At 58.4% G+C, this 25,239-nt stretch overlaps 1 protein-coding gene across 4 annotated transcripts in view; it reads right to left on the bottom strand.

The window, feature by feature from the left end:
- The window catches only part of KSR1 (kinase suppressor of ras 1), a 148,677-nt gene that overhangs the window by 25,924 nt on the left and 97,514 nt on the right, over positions 1–25,239 (bottom strand). For 2 of the 4 annotated variants that reach the window (XM_053656033.1, XM_037146025.2), the window contains exons 3-9: positions 15,421–15,568; positions 11,081–11,540; positions 8,879–8,883; positions 6,277–6,337; positions 3,241–3,324; positions 1,672–1,733; positions 1,469–1,575 (exon numbers count right to left, since the gene is read on the bottom strand). In XM_053656033.1, the coding sequence (XP_053512008.1) occupies positions 1,469–1,575; positions 1,672–1,733; positions 3,241–3,324; positions 6,277–6,337; positions 8,879–8,883; positions 11,081–11,540; positions 15,421–15,568 (927 nt within the window). Of the gene's footprint in view, positions 1–1,468; positions 1,576–1,671; positions 1,734–3,240; positions 3,325–6,276; positions 6,338–6,766; positions 6,788–8,878; positions 8,884–11,080; positions 11,541–15,420; positions 15,569–25,239 lie in introns of those variants that run through there. The other 2 variants (XM_053656020.1, XM_053656030.1) reach the window with 1 other exon arrangement.

The following is a 25,239-nucleotide window of genomic DNA, read 5'->3' as shown; positions in this document are numbered from 1 at the left end:
GCAGGCGTGGGCAGGAGGGGCTCCTGGACGGGGAGGGACCCTGAGCGGGTTCTGAGAACTGACAGGAGGGTGAGGGGTGGGTGTCCAGGTGGGTAGAAATGCAGGTGCGCACGTGCCAGGGCGTGAACGGACGGGCGGTGGGTGAGGGGTGTGTGAGGGTGGGGTGCATGTAGCTGGGAGGGGGACAGGTGCAGAGACAGGGCTGGCAGGATGGGGAGTGGCAGACCCGGGGCCTGGCGCACCACCGAGGAACTGCACCCACCTGTGACAGGCAGGAAGACACGGGTGACCGGGGGCGTGGCTCCTGACAAGTGAGTCCATGACTGTTATCTCGTTACCTGCAACACCCTGTGTGTGCAGAGTGTATCTCCACTTTACAAAATAGGAGAACTGAGGCTCAGAGAGGGAAAGGAATCCACTCAAAGTCACAGAATGAAGGGGCATAGTCAGGACTCGAACCCAGGATGGTGGAGCCTATCATCTCTCCACTCCCCTCACTGTTCCTAGTGGGCATGCTGTCCGTCATCAGGAGGGAAATGGGACGCCGGCCGAGTGGCGGGGCAGGGGACCTGCACAGCCCTGAGGAGACGGCAGGTTTGGAGGACCTGGCCGCCTTGGTTTGACAGCGACAGGGGACCTGCACTCTCCCTGAGCAGCCCCGGATGCTGCATCTTTGGGTCCTCGCTTCCCTCTGCCCAGACCTCCCCCCAGGCTGGCCCAGCCCTGCGGCAGCCAGTCACTGGGCCCCTCAGTCAGAGTCAAGAACACGCTAAGTCCTGGTCTGGGGCTGGGACGTAACATGCTTGAAACACACAGCCAGACCCACAGTGGCCCGGGGGAGGCCATCGTCCCAGTGGCACCAGGACAGCAGTGGGTGGCTGCCAGAAGCCATCAGCGTGGGAACCCCATTGATACCACGCACGGCTGTGCACGGGGGTCCATGACAGGCCTGCAGACCCTCCGTGGGGCACTCAGGCCTTCGAGAATCTGTCTGGCTGCGGAGACATCCGTTCACACTTGTGGGGAGGCCCCGCCCAGGCTGCGTGAAGAAGTGCACTTGCACGCGCTACTTCTGAGGGCCCGTGGGCCAAGGCACGGGCTCCGGGGCTGGGCCTGCCTCTCACTCCCTGGGGACCAGCGCTGTTTCCGCGTCTGTAAAATGGAGGTGAGGTCAGGATGTGCCTTTTGGAACTGCTCTGAGGGTCAGCGGAAGCACCACTGGAAAGAGTTCCTGGCTCACAGTCAGAGAAATATTAGCTGACAAAGGAAGGGCAGGGGTGTTACTGCACGTAACTCTAAGTGTGAAGTCTGCTAAAGGGCTGAAGACAGGCTCCCCAGAGGCCGCACTGGCCCCAGGCCTGCATTCCGTTGTCCCGCTGGACATCCACATCGGGGGCTTTACAGAAAGGCCCCCGGGGGGGCTTCTCCTGGCAGAAGCAACAGACCCCTGGGCCCTCACCCAACCTACCTTCTTTGTCAGTGCTTTGGGGAGGGTTCCAAAATGGGGTTCGGCTGCTCTGTCCACTGGGTTGTTGATGTCCGAAGGGACAGACTCCGTCCTCCGAATCCTGGCTACTGAAGAGGGGGAACCATCAGCAGGGCCCAGACTGAGCCAAAGAAAGACCCACCCCGAACGCAGAAGGCGGGGGAGAGAAAAGGGCCGAGACTCACTTGGAAGGAAGGATATCCGGCAGGCGGGAGCCTCTTTCGTGCACTTGTTGTGGCACTTCAACCTGGGGAACGGACGGGGGCGGGCTCAGCGCAGCGCCGGGGCCTGGCTAGTGGACAGGGGGCTGCCCCATAGCCGGGCAGCGCACCCCCGACCCCAATCGCCTTGCACCGATTTCTCAACAAACACTGGCTCAGAAATGCAGAACCAAGGTCAACAGTTCTGGCCACCGCCGTCTGTGGGCATCACCACGTCCAGCTGCTGCCTGCCTGGTCCTCGGAGCAAAGCAGGCTGGACTGTACCTATTTTAACTTGTCATGTGTGGGTCACACATCTGTCTCTCTTCCCTAAAGGAGAGAAGACCCTCCACTCTCGTTCAGAAGGCTCCAGAGGGACCCAAACTTACAAAGTAAGGTGAATGAGAAGAACGTCTGCCCCACCCAAGGATATCCCAGGGATGCGGGGATGGCCCAGTGGTCGGAGGGTCAGCGGGGCCCTCAGTGGAAAGGGCTGGGTTCTCGTTTGGAGCCTGCCTGCTGGCCGGTGTCTCGGGGTTCTCACCGATCACATGGGCCCCCAGTCGGGGCCCTACCAACCTCACACCTCAGCTGCAGTGCTGGGCTGAGCAGTGGCCCTCCCCCACCCGAAAGGCGGTACTAGAAAGGGAGCAGCTGGTCCAAGTTTAAAGCTAAACGGCAGGAGCCACAAGGGACCGAGACTGGAGAGAGAGCTCTGGCATCTCCTAGGTGACCAGAGTCATCAGAAAAACAATGTACCCACCAGACACGGATGCGACCTGTCACCTGCAGCCTCGTAGGGGCCCAAGTGCTTTTACACACACTAGCTCAGATTCTTGGAGCAATTCTGATGGGCGTAAACCTGAAGTGTACTCCAAGATGTATCAATGACAAAAATGTGGCCCAGGACAGGCAGGCACCTCACCCCAGGTCACACAGCAATGTGGGGGCCAAATGAGCGGGAGCGGAGTCCAGGTCCACCCTCTGCAAGGTGAGGGCGGCTAGAAAGCAGGGCGAGGACCCTGCTCACACCACACTGTTCCCAGCCCTTGTCCTTCTCTCCTCCCAGAAACCGCCGTGGTGTGAAGAAAGTCGGATTTGTGCAGAATCTGCATCCTTTCCCGCTGTGAGCACCACGAGCCGCCCTCTGTTCTGCCATTGCCTGTTTCCTCTCCCTCGTGTGCTAAAGTGTGGGGCTAATTGCAGAACTGCTTACACTTTCCCCAACAGTCCTCCCACTCCCCTCGGCCTCTGTGCAGGACACCCCCTTGGCCTGGGGTTCGCTTTCCTCCTTGGTCCGCCTGGCCAACTCCCGTTCACCCTGTAAAACCCACCTCAAATAGTCCCTTCTTCTGTGAGTGCTGTGCTCGATGCCTCCTTAATCCCCGAGAGGGGGCTGATCATTCCCGGGTGCTGAACGGGATCCTGAGTCTGGGTCTGGGAGAACCCTGCAAACGCTGACTTGCCCCAAGGCCGACAATCCAGGGCCGGACTGACTAGTCTGCAGGGCTCAGGTCGGCTGCCCGCCCGCACTCCTCCCCACCCCGCCCTCACCTGCAATGCTTGCACTTCACTCCAAACATCATGCTCTTCTGGCACACGTGGCACACCTGTGACAGCCAGGACTTGGTGGAGAACCTGCAGGGGTGGACACACAAGGGCGCTCGCGTGGGCCAGGAGACCAGGGCCTGGGCAGAGAAGGGTGCCCACCCAGCACAGGGAAACCTGGAGTCTTCTTCCAACCCAGACCCTGGGGCCTCCGCCTCCCACCCTGCATTCAGAATTCCCAGCTGCAAAGTCATCATTGCCAAAATCTCAGCGTTGGTGTGGTCACCGATGCCGGCTGGTTGGCAAGCAACCCGGGAATAGCTACCAAAAGGACCCGTGTGCAGACCCTCTGGCCCAGCAGCCCCAGGCTCAGGAAGTGGTCCGACAGGCACTCCCACAGACGGCGAACGATGCGCAGACGAGGTCCCTGGGTGCAGCGCATTTGCAGCGATGGAAGACTGGAAGCTACCCTGCCGTTCGGGTGAAGACTACAGAAAGCCCAGTCCCTGCACGCAACCCAGCGCCAGGCGGCCAGAACGGAAAACCAGGAAGCTCTTTTTGTGCAGATAGGGAATGATCTCCAAAATTGCACCGTCCGTGAAAAAGGTGAGGCAGAATACTGTATGGCTCCATTTACATGGAGCTTAAGTAGCAGACACTAACGTACGATGACAGGTAGTGACTTCCAGATGGTAGCGCTGTCGCCTGGGAACTTTCTGGGGGCTGGAGCGTGGAGTGTTCATCTGGGCGGTGTACGTGGGTGCACATGCATGTAAAAACTCATTTGTGTGCTTAGCGCTGTGTAAATCACACCTCAATTATATATACATATACCTATTGAATTTTCAATGTTTAAATATATGTCAATCCAAACAAAATCAAAATTTAAAAAATTGGAAGGCCCGGAAGGTGCATTGGAAGGCGGGACGGGGCTGAGTGGGTAGCACCCTCCGAGAAAAAGCCCGAAGCCAGTGCAGGGGGGCGAGGCCTGGGGGCAGTGGGGAGGCAGGGCCCCGGAGGCACAGCCCTGGCTCGCTCAGTTCTTACCACCACCCCCGGGGGGTTGGGAAGCTCCGGGATCCTTAGTACACAGGCCAACAAGACACCAGCTTAGAGAGGCTGGGTGACTCTCCTGTGGTCACAGAGCTGGGGTGCTGGGCCGTGGGGGCTGGACCCCCAGTCTCCAAACTCAGAGCTGCATGGCTCCTCTCTGCAAGAGACCACCGGGCAGCGTGGAAGGGGCAGAGCGTGGCTGTGTGTCAGACGCCAGGTGGCAACCCGCTGACCACCATCTGTGGCGTGTGGCTCGGAGCCTCTGTGAACAGGCCCTCACGCTCACCCCACAGTGGCTGGGGGACCACGCGTGTGCCCTGTGAACGTGGAGTGTCTGGGCTGTGGAGGAGGCAGGTCAGTGTTACTGTCTCCACCAGCCGAGATGGAGCTCCTGGCGGCAAGGACAGTGGCACCCAGTGCCCTGGAGCCGGTGCCTTTTAAGCAGCCCTGACCCTGCCTCCCGGGGACCTGCCCTACCTCTCCCTCTGGGTTTTCCTCTTCTCTCAGATCAACACCAGGGGAAGAGGAGCAGCTCAGGGGCATCTAATGACCCCAGGTCTGGACCTGGGGTGGGTGGAGGTGGGGTAAAAGCCCTGAGGCCACGGGAGGGTCATGGTACAGTTTGTTCCCCTGTGATTAAACCAAAAATCATCAGACCTTCTCATCAAAAGGGGCCCAGGTCAGGGCTTTAAAACACCACAGGACACAACTGTGACAGCACCTACCCAAGCCCAGAACCTGGGAGGGAGGGACGGGGAGGCCTGGTGAGGCTGGAGAGCCGGGTGCTGTGCCCTGCCCGGGCAGCAGCTCTGGGCCGAGCAGCCACAGGCGGAAGGGATGGCAGTCCAGGACAGAGGTTGGAGGCAGGCGGCTGCAGCCTCGACCCCCTGCGGAAGTGGGTGCAGCCAGACATGGAGGAAACAAAGGGACCTGCTGACCCTGCTGGTGTCCCTCGGGTAATGTTGGCTTCTCTTAGGCTACAGGCAGGGGGAGACACTATGGGGTATCCCCACTGCTGGACATCACCCTACTTTATCCTCATGACAAGATGAGGAGGAAGGCCCGTGTGCAGAGGGGAGGCTGAGGATCGGGGAGGTCGCTGACCACAGGTGCGTGGCTCGTGACGGAGGGTCCTCACTTCAAAGGCCCTCCTCTTGGCAGCCCCCCGGCCCTGGGCAGACCGTGCTGGCACCTCAGGCGGGGCTGACCAGGCATTGGACCTCCTCTCCTGGAGCCTACCTGGGTGTCCACGGTGCTGGGGCCACTGGGGCCCTGGGACACGGGCCTCCCTGCTCCCACGGGGCTGCCCACAGGTGACAAGGCGCCGGCAGATGGCCCAGGCACTGCCTCACCGGCTGCATGACCTCAGGCAAATGACTCTACCCCTCAGGGCTCCCTCGCTGGCTGGCTCCCAGTCCAGGGGGGAGTGAAAAGCCCAGGCAAGTTGCAAAGCTCTTGACAAGCACGCCCTGTTGCCTTCCCAAGAGCCTGTGACAGGGACAGCCAGACAGGCACCCGAGGCCCTGTCCTGCTGCTGGTCATGGGGTCCACATCAGCCCTCCCCAAGGCACACGGGCACCAGGAACCCAGATGTCAGGCCTAGAACATCAAGGACGAGGCCCCTGAGTCTGGAGTTTCAACAAGCTCAACGGGGCACTGATGTAAACAGTTTTAGGGCCCACATGACATTGAGCTGCACTCAGAAGCAGCTCCTGGCTTCCCCTCCCTGAGACCGTGACCCTGTTTCTCCTGGGACCTGGTTTTCCCTCAGCAGACTGAGGAAGAGACCCACGGAGGCGCAGGGGTGGGCCCAAGTCCACGTGGCTGCAGGAGACAAGCTGGGGTTCCCGAGGGGTGCGGGGCTGTGTCCTCCACAGAGGTGATGGAGACAGAAGAGAGAAAGAGCCCCGAGAAACGCGGACCAGGACAGACCCCACCGCGATGAAGTGTGACCCCGGCATGAGTGGGTCCCCACCTGGCTGGGCCTACCTGTGTGTCACCGAGAGCCCGATGTCCCTCCGTACCATCTGTGGGGAGCCGTGCGGGAGATCTGCAGGGAGAGAGGCCAAGTTGGCAGGCGGAGGAAGCCCTGCAGGGACAGCTGGCGCCTGCGCCCTTCTCTGTCAGTGATCACAGGCTGGATGGGCACGAAAACGTACTGAAGGGCAGGGAAACGCCCCTGAACTGCATCCACCAAAACGGGGCCAGGGCAGGCTAGACCAGGCGGGACACGCGGTCACCCTCCCGCCTGGCCTGCCTCTCTAGTGCACGTCGCTGCCTGACCTCCGAAGGCTGTTCAGAAACCGTCTGTGCGAGGTCTCCGGCTGCGGGGGAGGCCGGCTCGAGAGGCAGAAGGCAAAGTGTGTGAGGGCAGAGGCCCCCCCGCCCTGGCACTCTCTCGTGCACACACCCACAGGTCACCAGGGTGCGAGGGCTCTATTCTGGTTACTTCGTGTTAGGTGGGGGGAAGGGTTCTGACCCTCGGCAGGGGGCTTGAGGCTGGTCAGCGGTGCAGCACACCCAGCAGCTCCCCAGCCTTGACGGCGTTGCCAAGGGCAAACACCACAGACCTCGGCAGGCAGAGAGAGGGAGAGTGAGGCTTTCCCCATGCTCCCGGGGCCCACCCCACCTGGCACTCAGTCTGAGTCTTTGGGGAAGTCTCAGGCCACGGGCTTTGAGATGCCTCTTCTGCCTGCCTTCTTAGTGGGCACCCTGAGCTCTCCTAATCCTCGCTTCCTCCTGAGAAGAGGCATCCCCAGTATCTGCAGCATCACAGGTTGGCATGGAGGACCAGCCAAAAGCAGCCCCTCCATCTCCCGACAGCCCACGCGTCCAACTCCCTCCCCCCTTCCTCCACCTGTGTGCCCCCCCCCCCCCGCACTGCCTTTCTCCTCATGGACAGGGGTCTCGGCTGAGCCCAGGGTGGGTCTGGGAACTCTCTGGACTGCTAAGCAGACAGCTGTACACTTTTCCTTGGAAAGAGGATCTAAACTTTCATCCAATTATCAGAAACCCGTGACTCAGAAAGATCAGGAACACAGTGTTTAAGGAATGTGTGGTCATCTCATGGCCTGTGAGTCAGCAGCCCTGCCCTCACTGCCCCCAGAAGGCCACCGCACCCTCTCGAGTCTCTGAGTCCAGGCCTGGCCCACGGTTGGGGCTCATTAAGTGCTGGCTCCCTTGGGGCCAAGGACCACATACCCGACGGCGAGGGGAAGGGCATGCTGGAGCTGCTGACTCCCCGCACACCAAGGGGAGTCTGATGGGGACCCAAAGGCCCTGTGTTGCCCGGCCGATGACCAGGAACCCACAGCTCCCTCCAGCACATCTGCCATGGGGCTGACTCCTCCCGAGGCCCTCCAGGGATTCGCCCCAGTCAGCAGCCGCTGATGTCACAGCACGTGGGTCTAAAAGGGGTTAGGCTGCCGGCCCGAGAGACTGGCCACTGAAAGAGATTCCAACCTTCTCTCTGAGCGCAACCTGCGACTGATGTGCAGGGTGCCATGGGCACACGTCCCAGGACACAGGGAGGTGAGGGCACCCATGCCGGGCACCAACTGTCCCTCACTAGATGAAGCCCTGGCCCTGAAGGCCCCGTCCCACCTGCCTGGGAGGCGGGAGAAGCAGCCTCACTGGTACGGGCCCTGCATCACCACAGCACCCAGGAGAGTCACGGGGCCAGGCTGCCCTGGGGATGCAGGTGCCGGGCTCTCCTCTCCTCTAAGGCTCTGGGAGGCCCCGGCGTCTTGCCTACACCCTGGGAGGGGGAAGGGCAGCCTCCCTTGTTCTGCACCCTACGCCTCCCCGGTGGTCCTGCAGCCAACTCCATTTTGGCAAAAGTCAGTGCCTGCCCTTCCTCATCGCTCTGCTTGGCCAGCTTAGGACAGGACGAAAGAGACTGCTATTTCGCTCGGGCAAGACCCGGAGAGCTCTGCACCTGCGCTGAGACAACTGAAAGCAGGCCAGAGGCAGGCCGCTTCCCTCCGCAGAGAGAGAAGGCCCACGGCTCAGCCACGCACAGGACGGCTCCCAGCCCGGACGTGCCCGGGGGGGGAGGGGTCAAGGCTGCTCGACTCCCCGCTCTCCTCCCAGGGGTCGACTCTCTCGGGACCTCGTTCAGAGATGGGTGGCATTCCTGCCTCGAAGGACATCCCTCTCCTGAAGGGACAGGTCCTGAGAAGTCAGCTGAGGGCTGCAGACGGCCACTGTCCACCTGCACCAGACAGGTGGTGCCTCCCTCTCGGGAGAGCGGGGTTCCCACAGCAGCCCAGCAGGTAAACACTCCCTGCCGGAGGTCACCTTGGGGGAGGGCAAGGTGCAAAGAGGGCCTGCCGTGGGGGACTGCCCACAGACCATGACACTCGAGGTCACTGCACACAAAGAGAAGCTGCTGGCTGGGCTGAGGTCACCTCGCCCTGTGAAGGCCACCTGTCCTAGAGTTACTTCTGGAGGCAGTTCCCAGCACCTCCGCTCCTGGACTACGGAAAGGCCAAGTGCACTCGGAGAGAGTCAAAGAAATCCACCCCCGATGGGGACAGCGACACAAACACAGCTCCCGGTGGCAGAGAGGATGAAAATGAATCACTCTTACCGAACCTGGAGAAGACAAAAAAGAGAGAGAGAGCAGGACTGGGTCACCCTGCTAACTGGGCATGTCCCCAGAACATCACCCCTGGGGAAGGAGGGGCAAGCTGCTCAGTGAGAGCTGTGAGGCCCTGGGCTGTGGGCGAGGGGGGCTGAGGGAATGGGGGGCGTCTCCTCCACGGGAAGGGCTAGAAGCACCCCCTCAAGAGGGCAGCGAAGCTACAGCTGTGCAGGCTGATACACGGGCTTCTCTGAGCCTCGCCAGCCATCCCGCACGGTAATTGGAGCACCCCCACTGCACGCACGGCTGAGGGAAGAGGGGCTCTGAGTCTGTATGGGGCGGGGGCAGGAGCGCTCGGGGTCCAGGCAGGAGAAGGGGTCAGTCTGCCGGAGAGGAAATGGCCGGGGCAGGAGGGCAGGGCAGACTGTGGTGAGACACCAGGCAGGTCCAGGTGGGGACATGCCCTGAGCAAGGCTGTCGCAGGACGAAGAAAGCTGGGAGACCCGGGCCATTCGGACGGCCCCCGGGGCTCCCTGCGGGCTGTCGGTGGCCTGAGTGTCCACATCAGTGCTACTTCTGGTGGCTCTGTGGAGACTCGACTCAGAGGCCCTGGGTCCCAGCCCAGCCACCAGCCATGGGATCTGAGGCAGTGGTCACCTGCCTGCGGCTGTTCTCTGCCTGGAGCCAGGATGAGGCCAGAGCCCTTCTAGTGCCCTTTTTGGGAGAAAATGAGAAGCAGGCACCTGGGTTTTGCCCACTGAGATGCCCTCCGATTCACACATGTCTGCGTGTCATCCACACAGCGGTCGTCACTGTGCTCTCTCAGACAAGGGCCCAGAGGGAAGGAAGGCTGCGTCCCTTCCAGAGGAGCCGGCTGGGGGCTGGGGAGGGGGGTCCAGCGCCCTGCAGGACAGCCTGATCGGGGTTTCTCTCCTCGGGTGACACACTCAAAACCATCAGCTAAGGGGACTAAATGGTAACGGGAAAAAATATAATAAAGATAAAAAATTTAAAAAACATCAGAGATATCCAGGATCCATCCCATGAGGGGGCCAAGGCAGCCTGCACTGGGACCGGGGACAAGTCCCCTCGAGACTGGAAAAGGGCTGACCTGTCCAGGTCAGACAGGAGCCACGGCCCAGGGGCACAGAAGGGTGACAGGTACCTGGAGAAAGCTCTCCCCTCCTCCGCCCAGCCCACAAGGCTACACTGACAAGGATAATTGTTGTAGTAACGAAAGCGACAATGAACTCAATGTCCACTGGGGGGGGGGGGAGAAGTTAGTTAAAGATAACAATGGAATGACATAAAAGTGTGAAAAAGATGAGACATTTGGGTAATTATAAATAAGTACAAACCTAATAACCTGGCTGCTCCTGAGAGGGAAGCTAGGTGACTCAGGGAAATGGGAGGGGTCACTTTATACTCTGTGTCCCTACAAAGCTTTTTGCATTTTAGACTATGTGACTGTTATTACCTATTTAAAATACATAGAGAAGAAATTAAAAAATAAGAGAGTAAGGTATAAGGTACTTCAAAAAGTACTGACAAGAAGCTCCCAGAAATATCAAGGGGAGCTGAAAAACAGACCACAGCAGAGTGCAGGGCGTTCGTGAACATCAGAGGTCTTGGCAGCTACTCCAGTTCCCTTTGGGGCACGAGAATCACATTCCTCGGTCCCTTTGGGTGGGATCACGAACGGTGAGCGGAACTTTCGGGAAACAGTGTTTAATTGTCAGTGTGTCCCATATGAAAATCTTTTTTCTGCTGCCACAGTGGAGTGTCCCAGATGGTGGCTGTCCATCAGCCTGGGACCCGGAATGAGGCTGACCCATGATGGACAGGCAGCACAGGCAGCAGAGGCCAGAAATAAGTCTTTGTTTTAAGACCCAGGGGTCATCTGCTGCTGCAGCGGAACCCAGTCTATCCCCTGACTGGTACAGGGCATCGTTTCACTCGAGTGTGTGTGTGTGTACACGCGTGCACACGTGTGCAAGGAACCTAGCAGAACTCGGCCTGAACCTTAAGGTAGCCGGGTGAGTGAGCTAAGGGATGGGCACCTTTCACTTTGTACTGTGCATACTCACATATTGGTTGATTTTATGTCCCTTTAAAACTGAGTCTGTGTCTCCTCACAAAGAGAAAACTGTAGGCGGGCCTCTCCGTGGACGACCAACCCGGCACCCGTCTGGCAGGAGCACTGCTCACCTCAGTGCGGAGACCTCATCGATGCGGTTCCCCAGCTGAGACTCGTGGGACTTGCTCCGGGTGAGTGTGGGAAAGCTGGGCAGCAGCTGGAAGACCTTGCGGCTGGGCGGGGGCGGCGTCCTCGGCGGCTTCAGCTTGGTGTGCCGTCGCAGCTGGGGCGTGGTTGGGGGGGTGATGAAGCTATGCAGGGCGCGGGGGGTCAGCCGGCCGCTGGCGTGCAGGGGGATACAGGTGTCCGTGAGGCCCTCGCTGGGGCCGGGGGTTGGGAAGTCCGAGGTGGGCAGGGCTGACACGGAGACGGAGCGTGGGCCCTGGGCACTGCTGCCCACCCTGCCCAGCTGGGAGCTCCCCGGGGCCCAGGGCAGGCCGGCCGGTGAGAGGGTATCTGCCGAAGGCCCTGAGCCACTTTCCCGCCGGGCATCCGCCGAACTCCAGCTCGAGTCCTCCTTGTGTTCCCCTCCTGTGGGCCAAGAAGTGAGTCATGGAAGGCTGGGGCCTGGGCCCCAGGCGGTCAAACGCCTTGTTCAAGGTCACACAGTTCCTCAATAGAAGGCTTCAACTACCGCCCTTTACCTGGCGTATAAAGGCTCGCCCCACATTTTCTTCCGCCTTTCCTAGCTGACAGTGAGGCCACCGGTGTGGACATTCCGTTTTACAGAGGGAAAAATGAGGTCCAGAGAGGGGCTGGCTTGTGCAGGGCGGCTACTGGCAGGCCTGGGAGGAGCAAGCCAGCAAAGCCAGCCCCAAAGTGGGCGCCGTCAGAGAGGGAAGTGGTGACTGACCTTTGGAGAGTCAGGAAAGAGAAGCTGGGGTGTGTACAGGGATAACTCTACTTTGAGAAAACTCAAATGTCAGGAAGAGGGGCCGCACCAACCTTCTGACAGCAAATTGCCCTGGGAATTTGCTAGAAAAGAGATCCAGCTAGAAAGGGATCAGCAGCTACTGAGAGGAGCCGGCCAATGACTTCCAGCTGCCCCCACAGTGACCCTCGCCTGAGCCCCCAAGGCCTCGGGGCTCCGCAGGGTTCCAACTCGGTGGCACAATCTGTCCATTCTTTCAAGCACATGCTGGACGCCAGGTATTAAGGCACAAAAAAGACACACCCACTGAGCCTGTAGAGTCTCGTGAGCATAGTGAGTTGGGTGCTGACATAGAGACGGTGGGGAGAGAGGAGCACAGGGGAGGAGGACCCTCACTAGCCCGGGGGTGAGGGGACTCCCCAGCGGAGGTGTACCAGGCAGAGGGAACCGAGTGGGCAAAGGCAGGGGGCGTGCAGCACCTTCTGGTAACCACTCGGAGTTCCATGTGCCTTGACCGGTGAGGATGAGACGGGCAGACATAAGAGATGAAGTTGGAAGGCCAGCTCAGAAGGAACCCTGGATGTCTCGCTAAGGACTTCAGTTTTATCCTTACAGGAGACGGCATGGGGGGCAGGGAGCAGGGACCCCATCTAGAGACCCTTTTGTGGGGAAGAAGACACCTCCCTCCTCATGTTTATTAATGAGTACACAGTACAGGAAGACTGTTTCTTAAGATGAAATGAGCTTCTACCCTGGAATCCTGCTGTGTGCCTTGTACCCTGTCTCCCCGCATCCTCTCAGCACGCACGGTCGCTGAGGCTCAGGGAGGCCACGAGCGCTGCTGAGGTCAGCCAGCCAAGCAAGCAGTGGGATGGGAGCCGAGCAAGCTGTCCTGACCCCAGCGCTGGCCTCCTCCCCCAAGAGTGTCAGTTCTGAGTAACCACAATGGCATGGCCTCGGGAGGCCATGAGCTCTCTGTCACCAGAGGGAGTCCTGCCCACCCAGCCACACATCGGGTGCTGCGGTGCAGAGAGATTAACCTGCGTCACTCTGAGGGTTTCTGTGCGCGGCCCACCCCCTCCTCTAAGACCCTCCCTCTTACTTCACTGCACGGCAACTCTCTCTTCATGAGCCAACCTGGCAGCGTGAGCTACTCAGCCTGCGTGTTCCTGGGGCTTGCTCCATTGGAACTGCTGCCATGGCTTAGTTTCACTCACTCACCAACCTACAGGCGGCACTGACACGTCTCTGGGTCAGGGGATGAAAGAATGAGTCCCTCGAATCCATGGGTACGTCTGCCACCAACGGAACATGCCCCAGGTTCTCCAAACTGCCTACTGGCTATGACCACTGCCCAGAGCCAGCTTAAGAGGGACAGTCTCACTGCGCGCGTGAACACCAGTCAGTCGGCACTGGCTCCTGAGAAAGACCCTGGAGTCGCGCAGCAGGAACAGCCTGGGGACTGACTAGTGACAAGAGCTGTGAACGAACAGGGAGCATCGGCCGTGTACCAGCCACTGGCACAGAGAAGCACCCTTCACTCGCCTTCAATACCGGAGACCACGAGGGAAAGAACTTCCACACTGCTCATCACACGACAGCCTGATGCTGAAAAACACCTGATACGTCACAGGCTCTGTTCTAAGCACTTGGCCGTAACTAACTGCATCCTTGCAACAACCCTAAGAGAGAGGTGCTATTATTACCTCCATTTCACAGATGAGGAGGCCGAGGCACGTGGGGTTAAATCAGTGACCCAGCTCCTTCTGGCTGTCCATGACTGAGCGAGGCTGATGCTAGGCTGCTCTCACCAAGCCCGGCTGTGTGCAATGAAGACCCTGTTTGCACGGTTTGCATGGTCCGAGAGACGGGTGAACGTTAGTGCCCACCCAGTCCACAGTGCCCTGCAAGTGTGGCTGCCACTGAGCAGTCCCACTCGGGTGGGGTGTAGCCAGGACCCGTTTGGGGATGTGGGGACACCACAAGCTGAGAATGAATGAGAGGGAAGGACCCAGAAAAGACCCTGCCCCGAGGGGCCTCCTCCAGGGCTTAGTGGAAAAAGCACCCCTGGGGAGGAACTCAAATTCCAAGCCCAGACCCGCTACACGCCAGCGTGGGGACCCAGACGATCCGCCCAATGTTGTCCCATGTGCCAGCCATTAAAGGAGCTTACCACCACCTCTCAAAGGGGTGTTGCCACACGAGTGTCAAGTGCCTGGCTTAATAAATCAGTGCTTCCAAGTTAGTGACCTCCCTATCCTGGCACCCACGACGGGCAGACAGCAGCCTCCCTACCACGATGGGTCGCCACCACGCGACAGCTGGTTCCTCCGCAGTCCTCACAACTCTGGCATATGGAGGGAGGGGTGACACATGACTCCCAGATTTCTGCTGGGATGGCAAGTACTTTTAAATGTCCACAACGTGGGAACAAACCAACCAGCATCGAAGACTTAAACCCCCTCTCTGCCACCAACCCCTCTGTGTGTGTGTGCGCCCAAGCCCTCGCACACCCTTGGCCTCCCCTCTCTGGGCTCAGCCTCCTCCTCTGTCAAGTATGGGGACCAGAATGCTGGCCACGTCTCTGCCATGTTTCTGCGTCTTTGGCACCTGCCGGGAGGGCTGGCGTGTCGGGGTTTTCTGCACTGAGGGAAGCTCGGCTCCACAGAAGCTCTGTGTCCGGAGGAGGGCTTGGCACATCGGGGCTGGGGAAGAAATTCAGCCCAATCCTCCCCAGGAGGAAAACCGAGCAGAATATAAACCTCAGTGCCTTCCAGAGATAAAGACAGGTGACTCAGATAATTAAAAAACAGGGTTAATTCTACTCATTAGGCTCATTTCACAGCCTAATCTGTATGGTTGGTAGAGGGAGCGTTAAGGCAGGGTATTAGAAGCTGTTTCCCAGGCAAGATCCAGGAAGACAGCAAACAACCCCCGGGAGCTGATCTAATGCCAGGAGCACACCCTCCGCCTGGGGGCCGCCGTGCACACACCTGGGGCTGAGGCACTGCAGTTTGTCGAATCCTGCTTCACTCGGGCTGGGCCCACCCTGGCGTGAGCCTTGTGAGCACACAGCCCAGCGATGAGGTCAGGAGGCAGGGAGGGGACTGGGTGTGACCTGGGGTGAGGAGTGGGGCTGGAAGGCAAGGAAGCTGCTGGAGGGTTCGCGGACCTAACAAATCTGCTTTAAATGGGGGCAATTGTGCAGGGCCCGCCCAGCAGACCAGCCTGGGGTTTCTAACAATGGCTAAAGCGTCCCTGCGTTAGTACTGGCCAGACCAGTCCAGATCCAAGCCCTCTGACTCTGTCTTGGGGTCAGGTCCATCACGCATTTTCTGAATATCTACTCTGACCTTTCCAAGCTACCCCAGGAACCCTGGGCTACACCTGCTCGCCACCCCCACCATCTGCCTCGGCAAAGAGCGTGGCCCCCAGGGAACCAGGCCAGGCCTGGGGAGGGAAGGCGGGTGTCTAGGCCGAGGTGCAGGGACAGGGAGCCAAGGGGGCTGGCTCCAGTGCCGGGAGGCAAGCCCTACCTACCCAGGCCTGTCACCTTCCGCAGGCAGGTGAGGGCGTACTGCAGGCGGCCGCACTCCTCCACACTGGCCCCGCAGCGCCGCAGCGTCTCCTTCACCTTGGCCTCGTTCATGTCCAGCAGGGCATCCAGTGTGAGCTCTCGGAGGATCTCCTGAGGAAGCACAGAGGGACAGGCAGAGAGCCCGTGAGCACTCAGGCGCCCCCACACCCTCTTCATGCTCCCCCTGGCCGGGGCCGGCCTCCCGCTGAGTGGCAGGGGCCAGCTGCTGGTGGGCCCGCCTCCGACCTGAGGCCGCCACTTGTCCGGGGCTCAGGCAGCCAGCTCTCACCCCACCCCCCCCAACGCTCCCCCCCCGAGGAGACAGCAGCTGAAGGGTGGGGGGTAGGGGGGAGGAAGGCAAAAGTCTGAACAGTTCTGATCAGGGCACGTTGCCCCTCTTCTTTCCTTTTATTCCACTGCCCAGAAAAATGACGATTCATGACAACTTTTAGAATGACAAGTACTTGAGATGAAGACAGCCCTTTCCAGCAGTATCAGAATCAGACCGGATTCCAAACAACGCTGGCTCAGTGAGAAACCAATTAAAAAGAATTAACCCTCAACAAGCACTGCATGGGAACTTACTACCTGGCTTTATTTAATTCTCAGTCAAAGCCTGTTCAAGGCAGAGGAGGGGACATGAGAGACGAGAAGCTGGAAAGAACACACGCAGACTAAGACTTGGAAGATACAGGGGCCGTATGAAAAGGAATGTGGGTTCTCTCACTCCCAAAAGGCTCTGGAAGACAACGGCCCCGCAGTGACCTGCAAGGAAGGGGGACTCTCACACCTATGGCCACCAGGGACTGGGTTCTGCTGACAACCTGAATGTCCTTAGACATGGTTTCTTCCTGAAGCTTCCAGGTAAGAGGCCAGCCTGGCAGACACCTGGGCTGCGGCTTGCTGAGATCCCCAGCAGGAAGCTGCCTGGACGCCGCCTGGACGCCGCCAGCGGCCTTCCTCCTACAGAACTGCAAGCTCATAGATGGGGTTTTAAGCCACTAAGTTTGTGGTGACTTATTACACAGAAAACAAATACAAAAAGTGGTTATTTGAACTGAGGCCTAACTGGCTTCAAGGCTTGTACTCTTTTCCCTCATCAAGGAGAGAAGAAACCCCTCTGGTTCTGATTACTTTGAGCCACATGTGATACCAAGCCTGTGTTTGCATAGGTGGTTCGCTAGTTATCAATATGGGGGAGGGCAAAGGCGATCAGACATCATTAAGCATCATCAACTAGGGAGCACAAGCCTGCTTGCTTCACCAGAAAGCCACAGCTTCACACACGCCCCAGGGAAACAGTGGTCCCTTCCCTGCAGACTCCTGGGGCGGGGGGTAGAGGGACAGAACAATAGAGCAGGAGGCCGGCACATGCACAGTAGGAGCCAAAATGGCAACTTAGAGGCCCTGTCAGTCTGGCCTGGGGAAAGAATAGATTGGTTAGGAGGTGGAGCCATCAGAAGCCTGCAAAAACTTCGGAAATTTGATTGGTTATTTTGAAAAAGCACCAGGTATGCCCCAAGCCCAAATTAATAAAATAAGCTTAACAGAGAAGCCCCTTCTCTCTCTCTCCCCCTCCCTTCCTAACACAGGTCTAGTACCCCATGCCTTGCGGAATTTCGTAGTTGTCACAGGGGTTTGGCAGCCATCTGGGACCTGCAGCGGAGCACAGGGGCTCCAAAGGACTAAGCGTTAATACGGCACAGAATCTCTGGACACTGGCCCTATTTCTGGTCCCGAAGAAGGCAAAACTGCACTTTTTCCATGGTGGGATAGACGAAGGTAAGATATCGGACACCCAGGGCAGCCCTCTATTTTCACCCAAATAAACCTTACCACCGGACCTCATTCTCCCATGTGTGAGTCTCCCAAAATGCTTTGCTCGTGACCCTGTGAAAGAGCCCCAGTCTCCACTGGCAGCACCTAAAGTAGACACACAGAACAATGGGACGTGTCCCCGGCCCCAGGTGGTGTGCGGAGTGACCGATGAAAACAGTCACTGCACCGCGATGAGCTGCGACCCAGCAGAGAGACAGCTCCGAGATTACGGGACCAAGGGTGAGATCTGGGTTTTTCCTTCTTTGGCCCCTTTTCTATATTTTCCAAGTTTTCCACAGCAGAGAAGGCCAGACACCCCACATCACTCGATTCATATGAAGCTCACAGTTCTTGAGAATCTAAGCTGGTTCTCATCGATTTTAGCAAGCTGTGTCTAATTTTATTTTAAAAGAATAACATTACTGTCAGCCTATCCAATTTGCTGTGTATCTTAGACTCAGGTGTCAAAACTGAACCTGATGAAGACACTGGCTGTGAGTCGTTGGGGCAAACGTTTGGGGCTTTGTGATGCTGGGGGCGGGAGCCACGGCTGAGGTCTGGGGCGTGACCCCGAGTCTGCCCATGTCCCACCCTCCCAACCTTTGGGTCTCAATCTGTATATTCTTCAGTCTCCAGAGTTGTGGGCAAGAACCTCATAGCTGTTTAGAGTGACTGAAACCAACAGTTAGAAACAAACACACAAGCAAAAACACCAAGAAGCTCATCACTGGCTGGACAAACCCGTGGTTGTGGGAAACCCTTCCAGATGATAAAACTAGAGTGTCAGAAGGTGACAATACGAACACAGAGCGGGCTGATTAGATAATGGTCCAGGGCAGAACCTGTCCATCAGTGCACTTCCCTTTATTGCCCTCGACAACATTCCGCACCAAAATGCAGTTGTGACATCTTTTCCCCTCGTTTTACTATGAAAAGCAAGGTGGCAATGTTGTCAGGGGACGGACAGATGCCAGCGATGCTGGTCTTCACTCGGGTGCGGGAACAGCCCTCCGCCTCTCCCTGGAGTGTCCTCGGCCCTCCCGCCACCCCTGCGTTTCCCAAGGCTGTGAGGACTCGGTGGGTTTCCCAGAGGAGATTCCAGCATCTGCCTGGTGTGGGAGGAGGGAGAGAGCCAAGGGCAAGGGGCACCAACGAGCCTAGAAGTCCCATCTCCAATCTAACTTAGAGGCAAGGGATTGTTTTTCTTTATTTATATTCCTCTCTTCCCCAGCCACACCAAGTTTCAGTTTTTCAAACATAGTAACTACAGTTATTATTACAAACCCCTTGCCAGTATGTGGTGCCCAGTAGTTCATGTACTATCCCCATTCGAAACAATTCAGCAAGGATAAGCTGTTAGGCCCATTTCACTGAGGCTCAGAGACCTCATGCAAGCCTGCCAAAAACCCAGGCATGGCGTCCCCAACGCTCCTTCGACCCTTCCCACCCAGGGTCCCGCTTACACTGGAGCTGCCCCGCCTCTCCCAGGATGAGCGCCACTCCCGGAAAGTGAGCTCTGCATGTCCGCCAGAGAAAGGAGCGTGCTCAGCGCACCACCCTCACCAAGGTTTCTGCCTGTTCCTTCCGTTCTCTAACCCCTCCTCCCTGCAGGGCTGGATCCCTGAGCTGGGGAGGGGGACCAGCCCTGTCCACCTAAAAGCTGCAAGTCAGTGAAGCTATCCATCCAGCAGTCAGCAGGCTACCTGGTGGAGTGAGGTCTCAGACACACAGCCTCAGGGCCAGAGCTTCGGAAGAAATGAGATCGGAGGGAATGAGGCCTCCTGGAGCCACCTTTGGATGGAGACACGTGTATTAGAACCACTGCTCTCACCTCGACTGGACGGCGAGAGACCCGGCAGCAGCACGGGTGATACTGGTCAGAAACCCACCCCCCTCACGGTGCTGGGGCCACAGGGCAGACTATGGGAGGGACGCCAGGTCTCTGGTTTTAAAGCAGCCTGAATTTTTATGTTGTTATTAGTATTATTATGTTAGTCCTTGCCCAAGAATATGTTTATTGATTTTAGAGAGCAACGGAGAGAAGAAGGGGGGAGGAGGACAGAGAGAGAGAGAGAGACACACACACACATATAGGTTGGTTGCCTCCTGCATGTGCCCTGACAGGACCGAATCCGCAACCTTTGGTGTATGGGATGATGTTCCAACCAACTGAGCAATCCAGCTAGGGCTGAATTGTTATTTTAAAATAGAAAGTTTAGCCCTGGCTGGTGTGACTCAGTGGACTAAGCGCCAGCCTGTGAACCAGACTGTCGCTGGTTCAATTCCCAGCCAAGGCACATGCCTGGGTTGCAGGCCAGGTCCCCAGTGGGGGGCATGCAAAAGGCAACCACACATTGATGTTTCTCTTTCTCTTTCTCCCTCCCTTCCTGTCTGTCTAAAAATAAATACATAACATTTTTTTAAAAAATAAAGTTTTGCACGGTGGCAACTGATGCAAGTCTGTGCGGACCAAACAATCGTACCCGTGGCTACACGGAGCAGCCCCCAGACTCCCACATGGAGACCCTGTGTGAAGAATCTGACACCTACCAAACATCTAACCAGTGGCTTCTAAAGCTTTACTTCTGTAGGCAAACGGGGAGGGATGTGGCCCAGCAGCAAGCACCTTGGCAACACACCAAGAGCGGCCAGGTCTCGGTGAGGTGCCGGCCCCGGCCCAGGGACCCCATCACGGAAACAAAGCACCCAGCCTTCCAAATCCTGCAAACGGCTTTGGACTGGAAGTCATTTCAATCAAGAGGGGCGAGTGCCTGAGGCAGCCGTGCTAAGCAGGGCCACCAGCTCTTGCCTGGGCCTCCAGCTAGACAGGAGTCGGGCTGGGCTGGTGACTGCCCAGGCCCCGGAGTGGCCCTGCTGTCTCCCCCACCGTGACTCGGGCAATGCCCCTCAGCAGCTCAGCACCCCCAAACCTCACAACTGGGTGTGACTTGCCCACAGTGCCAGGCACAGCCAAGTCTGAGTTCAGCAGTTGTTTCCAACCAGAGTAATCCACACACACATTTTCTGGATCCTCTCGCAACCAAAAGCAAATGAGGCAATCAGTTTAACCACCTGCTGCAGGCGAACTCACAGGCCTGCTGACAACATGGCAGGTAGCAGAGTGGCTCTGACACCCTCTCAGGTCTGAGAGGCCCCAAGAGAGCCTCCCAGCTGCCTGCAGGTGCAGGGAATATGGCCTGCTGCCCCAAAGCCAAGGGCACAGAACCTGGAGTCCTGGGGAAGGGAAGAAGGCAGAGAGGCTATATGCTCTGAGAAGAATCATTGCCCACCCCTCCCCAGCTGCTGTGCAGAGAAGAGATGCGAACGAGAAACCGAGAAGGGAGGGCTGCCCAGCCCGCTTTGAGAGCCACCCTATTGCCCATGAGCCTCGGGGAGACTGGAGCACAGAAGTAGGGCAGTGAGAACACACACCGGGCAGAGTGAGAGCCCCAGGCGGCGCTGGCTCCCGCCTCTGCCCAGCCCCTCCAGACACAATGTATACATACTCTCCAGGGGCTGACGTTAAGTTACTCTTTCTGATCATAGAGAGCAGGGTCAGCTGGGCACTGAGGTCACTCTCAGGCTGTGAAAATTAAACTGCTGGTTCTGGTCTCCATAGAGGAAGGTGGGGTGGGCTGGCCCATGCAGGGCTGCCCTGTCCCCTCAGCAGCTGGCAGTGGCTGGTGTCACAACGGGCCAGGCGGGGTATCAAATGGTATCATCCTGAGACTTACCAGCAGCCACGGGGCTGCCTGGGGTCTATACTTAGAAACTGTGCTGGCTGACACCAAGAGCCATCCGTGCTCGCCATGGTCAGTCAGCTAGACATCAGCAATGCCTTGGGCGCTTCAAAGCCTGTGTTTGGGCCGCATGGCAGCTCAAGCTGGCATGCAGGTGAAGGCCAGTTGGAAGGAAAAAAAAAGGCAAACCCAAACTTTGTGTATCTGTTTAGCTTCCTAGTCCTAGAGCACAGGACGGATCAGTCAAGTTAGCAGCTGCCACTATCAGTGCAGCTGGCACTCACGGTCCATTTGCAGGACCTGGACTTCTGGGGTGTGTGGGCAGAGGCCTCCGCCAGCTTCCCTGGCTGGGGGTTCATTAAAGGGCCAGGGCCCTTCACCACAGGTGCTTCCCTGGGAACTGGTCACACCAGAGGCCACAGGTGGACTCCCAGAACCCTGTGGATGGTGACGTAGGACCCGCACGCCTCTATGAGGCGAGGGCCCAGTGCAGGGGGCAGGGGGACGGTGGGAAAGGACAGAGAGAAGAGCAGGGAGATCTCTCTGACAGCCCAGCTGGGAGCCCGCATGCCTCTGGTTGGCAAGGGAGCACCTGACAGATGTTCCTTCCTTCCTGCTCCCACCACTGGGGCTGAGGGGGAGGGGGGGGGCGAGACTTGGGTAAGAGTTGGGGATTCTGGGAGGCACAGTGTGGGGGGGCTCAGGTGGTGGGGGCCTGAGTCGGACAGCCTCCTGGGGTTTCCATGGAGATCAACAGTAGCTTGGGGACACTGGCTTTGCCTGTGGACAGGGTCTGCACCCAGCCTCTTTACCATCCCAGCCTGGGAAACAAGAAGCCCCTCCTGGGCAAAGTCGGCCGCTTCCCGGAGTCCTCTCCACCACCCCTCAGCTGGCCAGCGCGGCGAGGGAAGGATTTGGTCCTTGGAGCCTGCTGGGCTCCATCTCCTGGTGGCCCTGGGCCTCACTGCCCCCTCCTTCCCGGCCTCCCACTGTGCCGACTTGCCTTCACCCCGCCCAACACCCAGCGCACTATCAGCAGAAGGAGGACACAGGGGAAGAAGCTCCAAGGCAGCCTGTGTTCTGTCACCTTGTCACCTTTCTCTGTGGCACCAACACACATTCCCCAAACTGCTCCTTCTGGCTGCTTTGTGAAAACAGCCACACACTCAGCATTAGAAAAACACACACGCGCACACACGTGCCGGTTTGGGGGCTGCATGCTTCCCCCCAATATGCTACACCCCAAATGGGAGAGGAGATGCGTGGGCTTCTACAGGGGGTTCCCTACACCCGGAATGTTTGCTGGTGGTGGAGGAAAACACCCACTGCTGTTCCCCAGACCCCACAATAAAACTCAAGTCAAAAACGGGATACTCTAAAGCAAACAAAAAAGACTGGGGTCAGGGTAGGATGGGGAAGGTTTACCAGCAGCCAAGTGCAGCACTAACCCCTGGTGATGCTTGGCCTCTGAGGAACCAGTGAATGAGAAAGTCGGCCCCTGCCCAACCCGGCCGAGGAGGCGGAGGGGCCAGAGCTGAGTGAGAGGGGGTCAGAGGCCCTTCACCGCCTGGCCCTGCTCCAGGGCTGAGCTTCCCCAGCCCTGCGCCCTCCACCCGCCGACCTCCCGGGGCTCCTGACTGACCAACAGGTGAGAAGGGGATGAACAGGGTGGCAGTGGGAATAGAGGCCGGGCCAGCAGGCGGGTGAAGAGGAAGGTTCCAGAGGGAGGGGAGGGTGTGCTGTGCCATCGCGACAGGGGCATTTCGGAGAGGGAAGGGAGGAGCCCGTGCAACTGCCCCGGGACAGCGGCCCTGAGCTGGGGCCGTCTCAGGCGAGCTGGGAGGCCTGACAATCCTAAGGCAGAGGGCGGAGGGATCGGGGTTTAGTTTGAACTGTATGTCACCATGGGAACCTCAGCTCTCCCGAGGGTGAAGGCACCGACAGAAATAAAGGGGGGTCCTTGGGTGTGGTCACATCTGCAGCCATCTCTGTGGCTTGCTGGTCCCCGACTTCCCCCCTTTCCAATTCTCCCAAGTTCAAACGCACTGTTAGAGAGAGGATTCCAGGTGCGTCGACGCCACTCCCTCTCCTGCCTCCTCCATCTTCAGAGTGCGAATGCTGAGTCCGGCCGGCGAGGCCCATCCTCCGGAGAGTGTGCAGACTGGCCGACGGGCCTCGGGCACAGGGATGTCACGTGGGCTCGGGCACACGCCTGGACAGGGCCCCCCTCGGGGCCAGGAACCAAATCAAAGACCCGTCCACTAGAGGGGCATGTCCCAGTGTGTGGCACAGGGGCTGTCCTTCTGGGCTGTTTGCTTGTCCAGGTGGGGGGATACATCAGGCAGCAGTAAGTAAGCCCAGAGCTGAAGACCTGAGACCCAGGCTGCCCCACCCGAGGACAGGGACCCCATCACCTCACAGCTGTCCCACAGGTGTCTGACTAGTTGACCAAAATCTCCCGTGAGTTCCTGGAGGTAGGCAGCCCCTCTCTGGAGTTTTTCTAAAACACTGTAAACACGTCCTGCCCCACAGCAGCAGTTGGGGCCTGATGGAGCCTTGAGTGCATGGTGGGACTCCAGCCAAGGAGGCCACTGCCAGAGTCACCAGGGTCTGAGGGCATGAAAGGGGCCAGAGGCCGTTCATGAGCTAACAGGAGAGAAACCCTTCCTCTGCCAAGTCTGAAGGAACCTCAGAGACAATCCAGGCCAGCACTCATTTTACAGAGGAAGAAACTGAGGTCCAGAGAGGGCGGGTCCCTGCCAGAACCCGGGCCCTGCTGGTGACCACACCGGGATATGCTAAAGCCCCTGCATGGCTCACATTTTCCGCGGCGGCTATTCCTTACCCAGATGCAAAGGTTTTGTTCTTGCCAGGTTTCCCGAGCTACCCTAAGAGGTGAGCCAAGGGGAAGACCTCCCTGAGGTCTGCCCTGACAACCACCTCCACGGGTGCCGGCCCAAGGGATGCCAAGCCATGCGCTCGGCTCATGGGCCCAGAGCCCTATGAAATCCAGAAGCAATGAAGTTCTGGGCTCATAGTCTCCCTGGGAGCCTGGCAAGACCCTAATATCCTGGTGGTTCAAAAGATGGTGAATGGGCAGAAATCCTCAACACCACGCTCTTGCCCACCCCTGCCCATGCCCACAGTGGTGACAGCACATACTTTTCTTCTTCTTGAAAAGAAGAAGCAAATCTCACACCACCAGCTACACCCGAACACCCAGGTTCTGAGCAGGGCCCAGGCCCACCCAGGGCTGTGCCACACTGAGTCTTGCTCAGCTTCTTGACATGCTTCCTCTTTCTACCGCCAGTCTAAGCACAAAAATAGCAGCTACTGCTACTACTGCAACCCATGCAGTGGCTACAACTGCTTGGTAGCTATGGAAAGTGAGAGCTAAGGAAAGTGAGGTTCAGAGAGATTAAGTCACTCACTTGAGACACGGCAAGTGAGTGACGGTGCCCGGATTGGACCCTGGTCCATGTAACTCCGAGGTTACCACTCACGCCTCTGCACCGTTTGGCCTCCCCTGCCTGGCTGACTAGAAGTGCTGAGAGGCAGAGCTGGGTCTGCCTGTACAACCTCAGCTTCTTAAGTTCCCTGCAAAAGGAGTAGGCACAAAACGAATGTGTGTGCCCTGCTCAAACCAAAAGCACAAACAGGCCAAAAACCATCCAACCATTCACTAGAAGGCATGGGGAAGATCCATCTCAGGGAGATTCTGCCAGTTCCCCAGCCACCTGACCACAAGAAAGGGGGTGAAATAACGAAATGGAAGTCGCATTCTACTCCAACTCGCAGATTCCTCCAGTTAGCAAAGCAAGGATTCAAAGTGCAGACAAATGTACCCGTTCCAGGGGCTCGTGGGAAGGCCGCCTGGTCCCGGGCCCCAGCGCCTACCTCGCAGCCCTCCTGCCCAGGCTGGTCCAGGCCGCGTGCCTCCTGCAGCACCACGGGGGGTGAGGCCCCTGCGCCCCTTGCGGCCCTGGCCGTCACCCAGCTCCACAGGCAATGCATGGTGAGGGGCCCGAGCGCAGGGTCCCCAGCAGCCCCGGCCCCTTGTGCGGTGTCCCAGGGAAGGACGAGGCAGGCAGAGTTTTTGTTTTCATGACTGTATGAACAGTCACTGTGGCCAAAAATAGTCTGTGCCTGGGAGCTGGGGAGTCAGCACATACCTCCCAGAGCAGGTGCTGGGTGTGAGAGGCGCAGGCTCCAGCAGGCCTCCCT

Source organism: Artibeus jamaicensis, unplaced genomic scaffold (genome assembly GCF_021234435.1).
Source record: "Artibeus jamaicensis isolate MK-2021 breed Jamaican fruit bat unplaced genomic scaffold, CSHL_Jam_final contig_1998, whole genome shotgun sequence".
In the NCBI taxonomy this organism is placed as follows: Eukaryota; Metazoa; Chordata; class Mammalia; order Chiroptera; family Phyllostomidae; genus Artibeus; species Artibeus jamaicensis.
Note: the sequence above shows the minus strand (reverse complement) of the source record. Positions and strands in the feature narration are given on the sequence as shown.